This window comes from Dermacentor silvarum, chromosome 8 (genome assembly GCF_013339745.2).
Source record: "Dermacentor silvarum isolate Dsil-2018 chromosome 8, BIME_Dsil_1.4, whole genome shotgun sequence".
NCBI lineage: Eukaryota > Metazoa > Arthropoda > Arachnida > Ixodida > Ixodidae > Dermacentor > Dermacentor silvarum.
The window spans coordinates 42569218-42581844 of record NC_051161.1 but is presented as its reverse complement, the minus strand read 5'-3'; the positions used below and the strand labels follow the sequence as shown (position 1 = coordinate 42581844).

The window sequence follows — 12627 nt, the reverse complement described above, 5'->3', positions numbered from 1 at the left end:
ATTTCGGAGTATTACATTATGGGCGGTTATTATACAAGTAAGTACAGGTGATTACAAACATATAAGTGCAGGTGATCACAAAATATTTGTAGTCGTTTCAGAATTGGTTGGGCATGTGATGGCGGCAAATGCCTGAGATACGCCTGGTAACCCTTGTCCAAAAATAAAAATAAAAAAAATTGCACACACCATCCCTCATTGTTTCCGGCGTCCGCAATTGTTTATCGTTTATCGCTGTCCGGGAACGTAACATAAAAGCTGATGTCATTTAGTATTTTGGAGTTGGTACTTGACTATGCACCAGTGGCGCAACCAGAAAGTTTTTCTCGGGGGGGGGGGGGGGGGGGGGGGGCGCCCTTGACCGGGGACCGGGTGGTAGAGGTGCGCAGGCGGAGTCCTTGAACATGGAAATTTCGGGGGAGCCCTCCACTACGGCGTGCCTCATAATCAGCACTGGTTTTGGCTCGGAAAACCCCAGAAAGAAGAAGTCATTGTGGATGGTCTTAACTGCAACACCAGTGCATTTTTATTGTAGATTTTGGAGACATGCATCTCGAATTTGGTGTTAGCCTTGAGATTTCTGCTGAGCAGGCGTGACTTTACCACTGTTCTGCTTCAGTTTTGGCAAATCGGAACGTGTGTCCTAAAGTGAACAGTTAAAAAAAATTAATTAGCGAATATCTTTAATTATCAAGATAGACATTGTCATTATTCGCGCGAGATAACGCTCACCTTTGCAGGTAATCTATCTGAACAGGCCAAATTGTACTCCATGCAATTAAAAAAAAATGTTCAGACTGTCAAGGTCTGAATAGCTTTGAGGATGCGGCGGCTCTGCGTGGCTGTTTCGATCAGATGAACCTGCACGCGTACGTAACCACGTCGACTTCCATCAATGCGCTCCTGACACAAAATTTCGAAGTTACAGGAACTAATTCTCGCTCGTAAAATGAGGACTGCAGTGAGGATGAAGTGTTGGGAAACACTTAAGCACTGAAGTTGGTCTCGAGATGCCAGACTTGGGCGTCAGACATTAGCGTGACGTCATGACAGAGCGCAGTATTTGCTCACGTCGTGCAGCCATAATACACAGGCATGATAAACTTGCTCATCGTGTCTTCGGTGTGCACTCTCGATGTGACAAGCCACAGCGACTGCAGTAACAGAGCGAGCCCAACGTATCATGGCGTCATACGACGCACCTACCCCCTGGGTAACGAAATCGAAATATATTACAGAAACATGCATCGAGTAATTATTTACGGTGCTTTTTCAGGGCTCAGAGGGCTTTGAATTCTGGGGTCTTACGTGCCAAACCATATGCGGCCTCCGCGGCCGACATCGAACTCGTCAGCTCGAGCTCAACAGCTAAAGGCCAGAAGCCACCAAGTTTTATACCGCTGCGGGTAGGTTTACAGAGTCCCCTTCAGTTACCGCAATGAAATGACAAGTTGAGAATGTCTTCTCAGTAAACCCCTTTAAGGTAGCATCGGGTTTCTGCGCATCAGTAATATCCCCGAATTTGAGTCATATATGCACGCCCTCGCAGTTTCTGCACTTACACGGATATGCCGGAACGCTTGTTGACTTCGTGCGTGAACCCGCTGCCCATGAAGAGAAGGGCGTTCAGCAGGATGTAGTTCAAGAGTACGCCGCCCTCGTGCAGCCTGCAGCGAGATAGAAGCAGACCACCTCTGAATCAAAGAGATATAAAGTTACAGTAGAAAAGTAAAATAGCAACGAACATTTTAGGCCCAACCTCGCGTAGTATACTGTCAACGTGGCCATTCCGTAGCTTCGGTTCATAAAAATCTGACACTCAAGCGTAATCTACAAGTGTCGAGTGCCAGAGCGTGCCTCGAGGCATTCCGTAGTATTTATTGAAGTGCTTTAACCATAGACGAAGGCTTGGGATCAAAATTTCGCTCTGCACGGCAGGCATCTCGTAGAAGCGCGGTATCGGCTCGACATGGCCGATGGGCGTCCTCCCCGGGCGGGAATTTTAACCGACAATTTAACACGTTATAGTGAGTTCTAAAGTACACTTAAAGCAATTCTGCTTTTTCGCAACTTATTCATTAACGTGGTATTGCGCTACGTTTGAGTACACAATTTTTTTGTGTGTGTGTCACACGAGTATCTATAGAAAATTGGTCAAACGGGTCACCGATAATCAATATCAAACTGACGTGACACGAGCGCGGTAAATATCGTTTCGCGTGAAACAGAACTCTACGGAACACATAAGCTTTTTCTTTCTTTCTTTCTTTCTTTCTTTCTTTCTTTCTTTCTTTCTTTCTTTCTTCTTTCTTTCTTTCTTTCTTTCTTTCTTTCTTTCTTTCTTTCTTTCTCTCTCTTTCTTTCTTTCTTTCTTCCTTTGCAGCTGCTCGTTACCACTGAACTATCGCGCTCGATTTCTCTTCACGTCATCGATTCGAACCTTCATCTTGAGAATTATTTTTTTCGTTCTTCACCTTTACAGACGGAGTTGCATCGTCCAGCGTTTCACGATTGTTGGAAATGTTTGTCACGCTATTGCACCGCGGTTGTTCTGTCTTAAGCATTTGCGTCAGCCCCTGCACTCACTTCAGCGGGCCCAGGGCCTCGACTTGCTCGTTGATGGCTTTCTGTAGGTCTTCGTCGATATTCTCTCGGTATCTCGATGCCACCCTGTCATTAAAACGAGAGAGAGAGAGCGATGGAAGGTTAACGTAAAAGAAAATCGATTCGCCTACGAAAGCCTTGCTGCACAGTTGTCGACACTGTGTGCTTCCGTGCATAGGTATACATTGTTTTTCCAACCCTCATATTTTTTGCGAGATGCTTGAAAAAAAAAAAAATAACCCACGAAAGTTCATATATCCTCCAACTGCATTATGCAGTCGAAAATGGCTGATGACACTTGTGACATATCAAACAGTTTGCTTTAATGCTATACAGCCTAGGAGAAGAAGATCAACGATGATGATGATGATGATGATGATGATGATGATGAAGTGGCTATTGGAGGAAGAAAACGTAGCGGTCGCAGACACATTTGATAGAAACTTCAAACTATACAGGTTCTGTCGCAATATATTGCTATGTCAACAAGAGTGGATACATTTTTTTTAAAGATCTGAGAGCTAGTAAAGCTGCTGAGGGGGTTTTTTTTTCAGGCAAGGACAACAAAATCACAGGAGTCACTGTTATACATTCCTTCGGCTCTCCGTATGTCTTCCATCCGCAGTGCCAAAGAGCTATCTTGTTTTTTAAAGATCGCTTAGTGCTTCGCTGCGACACTTGGTATACAGGCGCGATATCTGTGAAACGACGCTGAATGCCAGACTCACGAGTTGCCCAGCGCGAGGAAGTGAAGCACAGCCCACGTGGCTACGAGTAGCATGAAGCACAGTGGAAGGTGGAACACACACCAAGACAGCGGAGTGATGACCAGCGGGCCGTATTCGCTGTAAGCGCGGCGTAATAGAAACCATTAGGATAAAAAACCGAGCAAGTTGGTACGTATTCACCTTGTGGTCTGTGCAGCGGCTACGAAAAATCCGGGACAACTGAAAAGGAACTGCACAGAACAGCGCGTGTTCTGTGCACTTCACTTTCTGTTGTCCCGGGATCTTCGTGAGAGCTGCACAAATCACAAAATGAGCAAAAAATAAAATAAATAAATAAATAGGCTCAGTACCACCTCGTAAAGATGAACTTAAATAGCGCATAGATCATCTGGTAGTCTTTTTGCAGACCATATTGCCTTCTTATAAGCTTGTACTCTTGGCTATATATAGACTACGTACCATGTTAAGAGAAAAGTCACTCACAAGTCTATTTTATTCTGTCAATTGTTTATACACACGATTGTTGTCAACAAACTTTCAAATGGGTTGTTTGCAGAAAGTCGTGTATTTTGGTCGACGAAAAAGTGTAAGGCCATAACTCTGCACGCTCTGCTATAGGCAGCATCTTTAGACGCATTAAAAAAAAAAAAACCGTTGAATGTAAACTTATTGCATATTTGAACATATTGTAGCATATTGTAACATATTCTAAACAGTACTTCATATACTGTTTGAATAACTATTTGCGAAGGACGCGCCGCACGGCCGTGCGACCATGGTTCCCGGCGTGCACGTTACTCAACTCTCTGATGTAGCCGAGGAGGTAGTAGTTGATCACGTGACCCGACAGTAGTCCCATGCCGCCTAGCGTGGCACAAAAGCCGACTCCAATCAGGCTGGTTTGCCGCATACGGTCCAACTTCCTGCGTGAAGAGTTGTACAGAAAACAAAAATTAAAATAAATGAAGAGAAAGTGGCTTGGACCTGTTTCTCACTTACGTGAATTCGTCAGCCAACTCTTCTGTGATAGGGATGTTGTCTGCAAAGAAGAAATCGTAAGATGCAGTTCTTGAAGAGAAAGTGCGAACGAGCGAACACCATGCACCTTGTCCCACTTGGGAATAATGCTATATTGCTGCCAGGGCCATGCGTAACATTGGACGAAGTCCGTTATGGGGCATTAAATTCTTGTCATGTAACAAGAAGTGGCAGTTGAGGGCTGGGAGTCTTTCTCGCCATTAAACTGCCTCGTCGGGTATTTTTCGGTGGCAGTATTTCCGAATGACGTCATGGAATTCCACTCTTCCGACCTCCCCCCCCCCCCCCCCCTTTTTTTTTTTTTTTGTTGATCCGGTGCTGCTGCAACAGGCTAACACCAACTCATTGTTTTCTTCCTTTAGGTGCGAAAACAAAGGCAGCTTACGGTCTTGAATGAAAATCAAGTGTTCTCTTTAATATTGAGCTAATTCCCTGTTGTAGAATTTCCATTTAACGCCTCTTCCGGTACGACTGCTCTTTTACCCGTATGACCCCGATCAAGGGGGTGTTTTAAAGAACAAGATTTTAACGCCACCACCACCACCCCCACAACTCTCCACAGAATACTTGGACAGACTGAGAAGCGGGTACACGTCGCAAAGGCTCGTCCCGAACTTATCGAAATCGAAGAGGCCTACAACCTTCTCCGCTATTGCTGGAACTCATGTTCAGCTCCCTGAAGGAAGTGTCCTGCGTCATGCGGATGTAGGTGTTCCTCTGTATGATGCCGAACGTCTCGTTGACCACGGACACTGTGGTCAGCGTGGCGATCGCGTTGTCCACCCAGAAGGAGATGGCCATGGAGACGGCCATCAGGGTGAATATCCCGAGCTCGATGCCGTACGCCATGTGTCGCAGCGACCAGAGGGCGAGCCGGTGACAGAGGCCGCTCGTCGTCATCGCCGCGGTGTACGCCAACTGCCCAAAGCACGTGAAGAACAGCTCCTATAAAGCGGGACGCAAAAATAAAAGGAAGAAGAAAAGAAAAGCGTCGGGTTGAGCGGACACTAGAGAAAAACACTTCATCAGTTTCTATTAATAAATTACTTACAAAAGCGTATATTGACGTTAATTTCGCGGTATAATAGGTTGAGTATTGGAATATAAAATGAAGGTCACAGCTCGATATTTCTGAAAGTTCGCGCGAGAACTTTCGCGCTTGTACGCGAATGAGTGACGTCACGCATTTCAAGATTAATTTTTTTGTTGTGTTTTGGCTGTTGTGGCCAAGTAAATTCTTTTGAAACTTGTGAAGTTCTGTCTTTTGGGTCTTTTAGAATATAATGTAGTTCGTCATTAGCGATAAAAAACTTGTACTAGGCCCGAGCAGACGCGCTCAAAATCGATGACGTCGCAGCGAGCTAGTGCGGAAAGTGAAAGGTGGCGTCGCCACCTGCCTTTCGCATTTGGGGCCTCTTTTGGCTTACGAAGCCTCTTCTCACGGTAAGAATTTCCATTTTGTAGAAGGGTAACTTCTAATTCAACAACAACAACAACAAATAATCTATAGTATCTATTTATTGCTGAAATCTGGGATCGTTCACTGCTTGACGTGTGTTATAGGTTCACATCACGTGTAAGGGACACCAAACTAAAGTTAGCAACCATACCGCCAACTTTGTGTTTCTTCAGGCAGGTGCACTGTAAAGTAATTTACCCTTAAGTAAAGTAATATAACTCACCCTTTTTGTGTGAGTTATAGACATACTTATACCCCTTTCCCCTTTTAACTATGTAAATTATTTTACAGTGATGCGGTTAACAATTGAATAACCAGGGTACAAATACTTCGAGTCCGTGAGAACGTACCGTGAAATAATTGTTGCAGACTTCAGACATGGTGTCTATCTCGAGCAACGGTAGATACACGAACGGTAGGAAGCTGGCGACGCCTGGGTGCACGGTGCCGAACAACAGCTGCTCGTACGTCACTATCAGCACGTACAGGCAGCGCAGACTCTGCAGAGAACAACCAAAAAGGATCAGACTAGTCTTCAGGAGTTATAAACCAATGAATGAATGTTGTGGGTCGTTAAATCGTCGAACCATGCATAAACACAGGCAGTGACGTCACTCGGCTTCCCGGCACCCGCTGCTGCTCGGGGTGTCAACCCGCCCCTCTCCCCTTTTCTTTCTTTTGCCACTACCTCCTATTTATTAACGCGTATTTTTTATTGTGAAATAATTTTAAAAGGGAAATGATCTTATTTTCGCCTGTAATTCGGCATTTATTTCTGTAAAAAAAAAAAATGGCAATATGGTGGCTCTTTGACATGTCACATTTTTGTGAGCGTTCTAGAGCTTGTGCCGCTACGACACTGCAAACTCTGAGCCCACAGCTAGCCGGTACAATATTATACGCTAAAACTACAAAGTAAACAATGCCCTGGACGCTGTGATGCAGGTTCTTTTTCTAATGTTTCGAACGGGTCCCTGAGGCAGAACCTCAGAGAACCCAATCAAGGACAAAGCCGCTCGTTCCAGGAAACCCCTGCGAGTATGAAGGAATAGACAAACAAACACTTAAGGAAATATTAACAGCAAGATACGATTACAACTGAAATTAGAATATCACAGCACACTAAGTAGAGTTACGACGTGACGCGAGTGTAAGCTTACGGTAGAGTCAAGGCAACAACAGTTCGACGTTGACTGGCGGTGGGCAAGGCGATGAGATAAGCGGCGCTGCTCTCACCAAGCCAGTGTTGTGGCGGAACGACGAGTTGATGATTGAAGCACGGCGGTTCCGGCTTGCCGTGAGGACGCAGGACCCCCCAGCGCAACTTCCAGGTGGAAGCGGCAGGAGACTGGAACGTTCTGTCCAGGGACCTGTACGCAAACTCGGACCCGTAGCCCGACCGCTCACGCTCTGCCTAGGGGCACAGGCGTTCACAGGCTTCGGGTAGAAGTCTGCGGCCTGGCGAAGTCGCGAAGCACAGGAACAGGTCGGCAGGATGCCCCAGTCGGGTGAAGTCCTGGTGGCTCGGGTACGGAATCCGACGACCCGTCATCTTTCGGTCCGGTGGCCGACCTTCTTACTGGGTCACTTCCTGGAACTCCGCCGCGTTCTGCCAACGTGCTTCGCTCTTCTTCTCTGGCCACTGTGTCGTTTTCGGATTGGTGATTTTCGGAGCTCCGTGTTCACCAATAATTGCTTCTAGGGAGCTCCGTGAGTTTTCCAGATTGGATAATGTTCCCTTTATTTTCTTTTCTTGCGCCGCGTGTCCTCGTGCTTGCCGCTCTTCGACGTCGTCGTCTTTTGTAACACAGTGGACGCATATGCGCGCGCACTCTAGCCACGGCCGCTGGATAAAAAAAAAAAAAAAAACCTTTCTTTTTTATCCAGCGGCCGTGCTCTAGCTGTCATCACCTTTTCATCTGACAATTAAGGGCACTTTGCTTCGCGTAGCACACTCATCACAGGCGCAGACGTTTACCGCATTCGGCTACGAGCGGCGGAGAAAAAAAATCAAGGGCACTTAGGTATCCCTACGTGGATGAATGCGAAAGCATTGCGACGTCTCTCCGATGATGCCTCGGCCTCATTCGCGTACTTGTGCCGCGACGCGTGACTACAGACCGGCTATGGACGGGCTACAGAGTTGCCGCTTCCCGGCAACTGCAGCTTATGCAACCGTATTTTTTTACCGGGAAATGCTTGCGGTGAACTCTATGCGCGAAGGCAAGCTTTCTGGTTCTTTTTTATTTCCCCCGCACGGCCGGCGCCTCCGCTGTCATGGATGCGCGAAGGTGAGCGCCATCTGGTAGTGCTTCAAGGAACCCAGCGCCCACGCTGCGTGCGCCTCCCGTTGATCGGGTTTGACCACGCGACTTTTTGTACCATCTCCGGGGACGCTGCCGGATTTTCCGCTTCACAAGTCATATAATGCTTTCGCATTAGACAGTTTTAGCAGCGCGTTCATGGTTCGCTCCACCACGGCCGCTGGATTAAAAAAAAGGCACCTTTTTTTTATCCAGCGGCCGTGGCTCCACTCAGACCAGCGTATCCCAAGGTTTTGCACAGAGCTGCTCAGCAGAACACTAGCGGGAACGCTAATGCGCGTGCGCACAATGCTCACATCGGCAGCGGAACGAAGAACGCTGCCCCCGCTTCGCTACAAAGCCGTTTGAGTGGAGCGTTAGGGTGCGTCTACTGCTTGCTTTTTCGTTTTACAGCCACGCTGAGAGCACGTGGCCGGCGTCTCTGGAAGACGTGCGTGTCAAAAAATTTGTCGCAGTTTCACCCGAAAGGCGAAGCACCAATTGCGATAGCAAATTAGTAGAGAGCTATACGGAGTAAGGATAGTAGTTTCATCAGCTGTATAAACTTGGACATGCAGCAGCACCAGCAACGCGCAGAACTGTTGTCGACGCCGTCGGCGTTTTGCGCGCGTTCGCACCGAACGCGCGCGGCGTTTTATATAAATATACGTATTTGGTGCCGCGGCTAAACGTCGCCTCCCCTCCCTCCCTCCCGTCCCCCCACAGCCTTTCGCGCGACGGAAAAAGTTGCGTTTGGTCTCTATATGTGAAAAGGAGGAAAGAGACGCTTAATTCTGCAGCCCTTCAGGGAGCACGGTGCAGAACGCGCGTTTGCTCTTCGACGTGCGTTCGCTCCCCGTGAAAGCACGCGTCCCTCACTCCCTTTCACTCGCACATACAGCGTCCGGAGCGCGGCGACGATTTCATCGCCGTTGACGTCATACGGAACCTCACGGCGACGGCGACGATGACGGCGACGCCGATGGCAGAAATCTGCTTTGGAGTGTCCATATAATTGCTATCGCAATAATAAGCGAAATCAACGCAGTTCATGCAGCCAGCGGAGTGCGTGACACGTTAGCAGAGCGGTGCGTAAGCAACGCTCTGTTACAACTGTCTATTAACAAAAACTTGAGTGTCGACCCGCTGAGTACTCGCTGAGCGACGGCTCTGTTACGGTCGGCACTCGCGTTTTTGTTAATGCGAAAGCATTACATGGCTCATGAGGCGGAAAATCCGGCGGCGTTCCCGGAGATGGTACAAAAAGTCACGTGGTCAAAGCCGACCAACGGGAGGCGCTCGCCGCGTGGGCGCTGAGTTCCTTGAAGCACCACTAGACGGCATCACAATTTGATGGACTACTTCTCGTGTGTTATTGTTTGCGATCTTTCGACCACGATTGAAGTAGAATGGCGTAGAGCATTGGCGGCAGCCTCAACCCAGGGAGAGGATTTACTAACTTGTCGCGTGCGATCACCTGCCACAGGCCACCACTTTGAATTCTGTAAAAATAGGCCGGTGAACGTTCTCACGAATCGTTCTTGCATATACAAACGACATCCTTATTGTGGCTCTCGTGGTCTGTGTATAACCCCCTCAGGCGCTGCGCGCACAATTTTGTATGCCAAAATAGTGCCTCAAAAGCAATAACACTGATGGAGAGAGTGACATTTAAAACGTGTCGCATCCATTTTAAAACACATATGATTTGACCTGTGCTGCAAGTACGAATATTTACGTTTAATGTGTTTTAGCGAAACGTTCGCTCTTGGCGCGAGTATGCTGTCATGTACCAGGTTCATTTCTTTCATTATCATTCACAATATTGATGCGAAAATGGACCATTGAGTGAAAAAGCGAGTGACTGTCGTCTGGAGCAGCGAAACTGCACCTAAATTCCCATTGGCTGCAACGCCACGTGACGAGCACGCCTCGACAGAGCGGAGTGGGCGAAAGGGAACAAAAGCTGCGCGATAGCGCGCCAGGTGTTGGGTGAGGGGATAAAGCATCTCTGCGATGCCACGTCACCCTCGTTCTCAGAAGCCTGTGTTATCCGCGCGTTCCTTGTCCACGCAAGCCCATGCCTGCATTCTAAATGCACCTTGGTAAGGCCAAATCAAAACACGCCAAGCGTTTACACGCTCAGAGGCTTTAAACTGGACATTGATGCTTTCGCAATCACAACTCATAAGTGCTTACGTGTCCTCGGATTTTTGACGTTATACACATTGTTCAAATGACAGGATAGGTGCTTTTCAAGAATGCTATATCGGCATGAAACAGTTGATGCTCTCATATTTGACGTTCCTGTCAAGAGTTCTACCATGTAAACTCTACAAAACTTAACGACGTATTGAAAACTCTTAATTCATTCTGCGGCCGTGTACTCCTTGATTATTCAAAAGATGAAAAAAAAAATGTGCTGAAACTAAATTCTACCTGAACAGAATTGCCGATTGAAGGAGATAAACAAGTTTCCGTTCTCCTCACTGTTTTAGCGGCCTGCCTTGACACATTACTTGCAGTGAGCAATCACCACCAAACGAAATACGATGAATAGTCGTTCTCACCTTGTCGCCGACTTCGATGAGCGGCACGCAAAAGAGGGGCGCCGAATAGCCGAGCACCATGCGGAGGATGTAGGTGGACCGCTTGAACCAGCGGACGTAGTACGGATCCAGTGCCTCCCCCATTGTCTCGCTGTGGATGTAAGTTGGGTGCGGGGTACATTAGGTCCCTGCGTTTCCTCCTGGAGCTTTTGTGTTGCAGAGAAAGGAGGCTGACTAGCCCAACTCAACCTTATTTAAACGCAAACTAGCCATGAAAGAAGAGCGGCGTATATCCAGCGGCCCGTATACCAGCGACGCAACCTGGCGTGAAAGAGGTTCATTGGAGAGCTGCATACACCCAGTAACACAAACCCAGTGACCTAAGTTGGTCCGACGGTTGGTTTAGAACTCTGTTTCCTCAGCACAGCATTCTCATGCTGTACCCATTAGAACACGGACCACCCAGTGACTCAAGTTGGCGGGAAAACGATTAGAGACAAAGATATATAGATAGTGAGTCGGTACCCCGAATCGTGCGTGAAGTTCCCAAAGAATGCTAATCGCATCTATACAAACGAACAACACTTAACCTAACCTAACTTAACCTGGTCTATCATAACCTAGCCTAAAGTGACATAACCTAGCTTAAGACTGTCCTATCCTAACCTATAGCCTAGCGTAACAATTTAACGAAACTTAGCCGTTACACGGCCCCTACCGAGTTACCTTCTTGTGTCCGCACAATCCTGTTAGTGATTTCAGTTCGCGCACAAGCTCACCGTTCAACGACGACGTCGATAAACTCGATGTGAACACGAATACAAGAGGTCAGAGCGAGCTTCGACACTGGCCTGCAATGCAGAGCTGGTTGGACGGTAGTAGGGCTCTGAATTCTTGTACCTCTCCCAGCTCGAGACAGAATGGAACGCGACCGGATGATGATGATAGCTCAAAGCATTTCACGCGCCTACAACAAAGAATATTAGCAGGGCCACTCTTCTCCTTCGTCTTCTTTGTCTGCTAACGTAGCAGTTCTGCGGAGGCTCCATGGAAAATCAGGCCATTCGAAATCATGTTTGGACCTCATTTGTGCAGAGCTCATAAAGCTTTATAAATGGCGTTTTGTTTGTCCACTACAGTGTCCGTGTCATACTGAAATAAAGGATTGGTTCATAAAGTTATAAAGTGGTCGTCGTCATCGCCGCCGCCGCCGCCGCCATCATCATCATCATCATCATCATCATCATCATCATCATCATCATCATCATCATCATCATCATCGTCGTCGTCGTCGTCGTCATCATTCTCATCACAACCTTCTTCATCTTCCCCGTCAAAAATGGCACATACCTACTGTAGGGGATACGCCAAGGTGAGTGAGTGAGTGAAACCACTTTATTCGGTCCACAATAGACGCGAGTAAACTCAATGTCACCTGGCTAGGCCCACTCAAACCTGTCAAATAGGTCAAACCTGACGGCCCTCTCGCGGGCCCTCTGGACTGCAAGGATTTGAGAGGTCTGGTCCTGGGCCTTAATTAGCTTCATCATTTCCTCTTGGGTGAAAGGGAGACCGGCAGAGGCGCAGCCCCACAGGACATGCTCGAAGTCCGCATAACCACCACACAGGGGGCAGTCCGGGCTTGGGAGCCGTTCGGGGTAGATTGTGTGTAGTGCCGCAGGGCTCGGGTAAGTGCTTGTTTCTAGAAGTGAAATAACTTTATTGGAGGCCCGGCGAGGACGCGAACTCGTCGCTCCTCCGGCTAGTCCTACGTCGGGACAGCAGGTCTATAGCCCACCGGCCCGGTCGCGAGCACGCCGGACAGCCAGGATTTGCTTGTCTATAGTGGGGCTACGCAGGAGCAAATCCAACTCCTCCTTGCTGAACTTGGGGTATCTCGAACCGCACTCCCAGAGCATGTGTGTACAAAATAGAGGTCCTGCGGG

At 47.9% G+C, this 12627-nt stretch overlaps 1 protein-coding gene across 1 annotated transcript; it reads right to left on the bottom strand.

The window, feature by feature from the left end:
* Window positions 1-1558: 1558 nt before the first annotated feature.
* On the bottom strand, window positions 1559-11587 carry LOC119461084 (sodium-dependent low-affinity dicarboxylate transporter 1). The gene is made up of 9 exons (XM_037722266.2): window positions 11461-11587; window positions 10703-10832; window positions 6180-6329; window positions 5012-5315; window positions 4332-4371; window positions 4136-4255; window positions 3333-3449; window positions 2587-2670; window positions 1559-1667 (listed from the first exon to the last, which is right to left on the bottom strand). Exons 2-9 carry the CDS (start codon window positions 10823-10825, stop codon window positions 1559-1561), a joined length of 1047 nt encoding a protein of 348 aa, XP_037578194.2. The 5' UTR covers window positions 10826-10832; window positions 11461-11587.
* Between the last annotated feature and the right edge of the window lie 1040 nt (window positions 11588-12627).

Excerpts from the sequence above, each read along its gene's own strand:
- LOC119461084 (XM_037722266.2), bottom strand. The coding sequence starts at position 10,825 with ATGGGGGAGGCACTGGATCCGTACTACGTCCGCTGGTTCAAGCGGTCC. Across the intron at positions 5,316-6,179 it reads TCTGCAACAATTATTTCACG|GAGCTGTTCTTCACGTGCTT; the intron begins GTACGTTCTCAC and ends CCCGCTTTATAG. Across the intron at positions 2,671-3,332 it reads TTCCTCGCGCTGGGCAACTC|GGTGGCATCGAGATACCGAG; the intron begins GTGAGTCTGGCA and ends TTTTAATGACAG.